At 60.0% G+C, this 3,126-nt stretch overlaps 1 protein-coding gene across 1 annotated transcript; it reads left to right on the top strand.

The window, feature by feature from the left end:
- The first annotated feature begins 504 nt into the window (after positions 1-504).
- On the top strand, positions 505-2,498 carry CAVIN3 (caveolae associated protein 3). Its single transcript, XM_004328858.4, has 2 exons — positions 505-1,028; positions 1,598-2,498. Exons 1-2 carry the CDS (start codon positions 645-647, stop codon positions 2,000-2,002), a joined length of 789 nt encoding a protein of 262 aa, XP_004328906.1. The 5' UTR covers positions 505-644; the 3' UTR covers positions 2,003-2,498.
- The last annotated feature ends 628 nt before the right edge of the window (positions 2,499-3,126 follow it).

The following is a 3,126-nucleotide window of genomic DNA, read 5'->3' as shown; positions in this document are numbered from 1 at the left end:
GTGGAGACTATTAGGGAAATACCAGAGGATGCCTCCTCACTCCCTCCGCCCCTCCTCTGTCCACACTGCGGGGCCTGCTGGGTCCCAAAGCGAGGCCTCAGGCTTAAACAGTCTTAGGCTGGTAGCGGAATATCCAAGAACCTCCCAGTCTACCGCGCCCAGCGTGGGGCGCAAACGCAACACTTTGAAGCGTGGGAGGCCAGGGCAGGAGGCTGCGGAGGCCCTTTGGTTACCCCTTTGCTTTGCTAACATAGTTTCTCTGCCCACTCGATGCAAACAGCAAAATTTTCCATGGCTCGCCCTCTGCAGTGGGGAGAGTACTTTCCAGAAAGAGGCACACTAGGGAATTGGAGTAGGGGAGGGAACTCACACTCAGAGCCAGAGAGTTTGCCGGGCGGGGTGGGGCGGATCCCGGGCCAACCTGCTTCCCCGCGGGTCTCCGGGGCGGGGCGGCGGAAAGGGGGAGCGCTTCCGAAGGACCCCACCACGAACATCCCGCCTCCCGCTTTCCCTCCCGCCGCCCGGGAAGGCCAACTCCGCCTGCCTGAGTCACGGCCGGAGCTGGGGAGGAGCCGGGGAAGGCGGCCCCAGCCCAGAGCGCAGCCGGCGGCTTCAGGGAGAGCCAGGCAGGGCAGTCGGGGAGCATGGGGGAGAGCGCGCTGGAGCCGGGGCCTGTTCCCGGAGCGCCGGCTAGGGGCCCGGTGCACGCCGTCACGGTGGTGACCCTGCTGGAGAAGCTGGCCACCATGCTGGAGGCGCTGCGCGAGCGGCAGGGGGGCCTGGCTCAGAGGCAGGGCGGCCTGGCGGGCTCCGTGCGTCGCATCCAGAGCCGCCTGGGCGCGCTGAGTCGCAGCCACGACACCACGAGCAACGCGCTGGCGCAGCTGCTGGCCAAGGCTGAGCGCGTGGGCTCGCACGCCGATGCCGCCCAGGAGCGCGCAGTGCGCCGAGCCGCCCAGGTGCAGCGGCTGGAGGCCAACCACGGGCTGCTGGTGGCGCGCGGGAAGCTCCACGTTCTGCTTTTCAAGGTCAGTGACCTCAGGCGTCCCCTGATCGGGGCCTTTCCCGCGGGCCACCACCTGGGGGCTCCCCCTCCCATCCGCCTACCACACCCACATTCCTGACCCTACCCTCCTCCGGTCTCGTGGAAACCACTTCCAGGCCCTCGCGCGCTTCCCACCACCGAGCCCCAGCCTTCCCTCACAGCCCTGAACCCAGCCAATCAAAGCCCGCCCAGGCCACGCCCAGCCACGTCCACAGCAGTTGCTCCAAGTCCCAGCCCATCCCCAGATGAAAAGAACGGTGGCGGAAGTGCATCCCGAGACAGTTCGCCCCCTCCTCCTGTTCTTGCCCCTGCGGCTACCATCCTGTCTCATGTCGCTAACCGGGTTCCACAAACTTCTACAGTTCCCCTGCCCTAGCTCTCCCCACCTCCCTCCAACCCACGCCCCCCTTTCCCACGCCTGCCTTTTCTTTCCCATACGCGGCTGCGGAGGCTAAGGGTGGGGTGGGTTCCCCTGGTGTCATTGAGGAGGGAGGCTCAGGCTGGTGCGGGATAGGGGGCTGCCAGGGCCAGTGCTGTGTCCATCACTTGCAGGAGGAGGCTGAAATCCCGGCCAAGGCCTTCCAGAAGGCGCCGGAGCCCTTAGGCCCGGCGGACCAGGCCGAACCTGGCCCACAGCAGCCAGAGGGCGAAGGTGGGGAGAGCTCAGACGAGGAGGAGCCCGTGGAGTCCAGGGCGCTGCGGCTGCGGCGCGCCGGGTTGGTGCATAGCTTGCGAAGGGCCTTCTCGGGCCGGAAAGGGCCTGCAGCGCCATCCCCCACGCCTGTTAAGCCTCCTCGCCTTGGGCCTGGCCGGAGCACTGAGGGCCAGCCGGAAGCCCAGCCTGAGTCGGAGTCTAAGCAGGAACCAGAACCTCCGCAGGATACCGAGGAAGATCCCGGGAGACCTAGGGCTGCCAAAGCAGCAGCGGCTGTGCTCCAAATAGAGAGTGCGGCCTAATGGCTGGTGCTGCCTGCCTCCCCCGCGCCGATGCCTAGCCCCGAAATAAATCTTCCTCTGAGAATGCAGCGTTCCCGCCCAAATAAGGAGTGACTCCTGCATCCACAGCCCAGCACTGGCCCTCCCTTCCTGGCTTCTTAAGCCCAGCACCCTGTGTCCTTTAAAAGAGCAGCCGCTCACACCTGCTTACACTCACCGTCAATAAAAGTCATGGCACCTAATCCGGACTCCATGTGAAGGGGTGGGGGAAAGGCGATGCAAGGAATAAGACAGACGTTGGCACCTGGAGTGTGGCTTCCATTTCCAACAGATCATTGTGTGATTTCTCCAGTTTGCACTGAATCCTGGGCTCTCCCCCAGTGGCACATAGACACATCCTTCTGGCTACTTGCTCCTTCGGCACTTTCCTCCTCGGGACATACAATCATAATTTTTTCCCAACATCTAGTACCGTCCCTTGCTGTAGGTGCTCAATAAATGTCAACTTGTGGTTTTCCCCTTAGTCTCTTCTTCCTCTACCGCCTCTTAAAAGTTGGGTTTTCTGAGATTCTGTTCTTAGCCCTCTTCTCATTCTGAGTATTCTTCCATTAACTCCCACTGCTGAGGCTGTCCAATGGGCCACATACCCCCTAGACCACTGTCTTGAGCTGTATTTGAAAAGGAATCCAAACTCCAAATGCATCCAAAAGAAGCAGTGTGTCTTCTACCTTTTAATTAAGTTCAATTCAACAGCTATTTATTGAGCACTTACTATGTATCATTCAAAACTGCTCCTCCTCCTGTGTTTTCTTTACCAGCGAATGGCACCATCATCCATCCAGAAACCTGGGAGTCTTCACTGGCTCCTCCTTTCTCTCCTTCCCCTACCACATGGAAACAGTTATCCTGCTGATAACTCTGATCTCTTCTCTTTTCTTAATACCCATTGCTGCTGCTCTATTTTAGGCTTCGTCTTTCATCTGACCATTATTTGAACTGCCAATCTGATCACATCACCCTCCTGATCCAGACCCTTCAATAGTTCCCTATCACCTTCAGAATAAAGTCCAAGTTCTTGAATGTTACCTTCAAGGCCCTTCATGAGCTGGTACCTGCCCGTTTTTGTAGCCTCACCTCTTGCCACT

Source organism: Tursiops truncatus, chromosome 8, assembly GCF_011762595.2.
Source record: "Tursiops truncatus isolate mTurTru1 chromosome 8, mTurTru1.mat.Y, whole genome shotgun sequence".
In the NCBI taxonomy this organism is placed as follows: Eukaryota; Metazoa; Chordata; class Mammalia; order Artiodactyla; family Delphinidae; genus Tursiops; species Tursiops truncatus.
The sequence above is the reverse complement of the archived record's forward strand: the minus strand, read 5'-3'. Positions and strand labels throughout refer to the sequence as shown.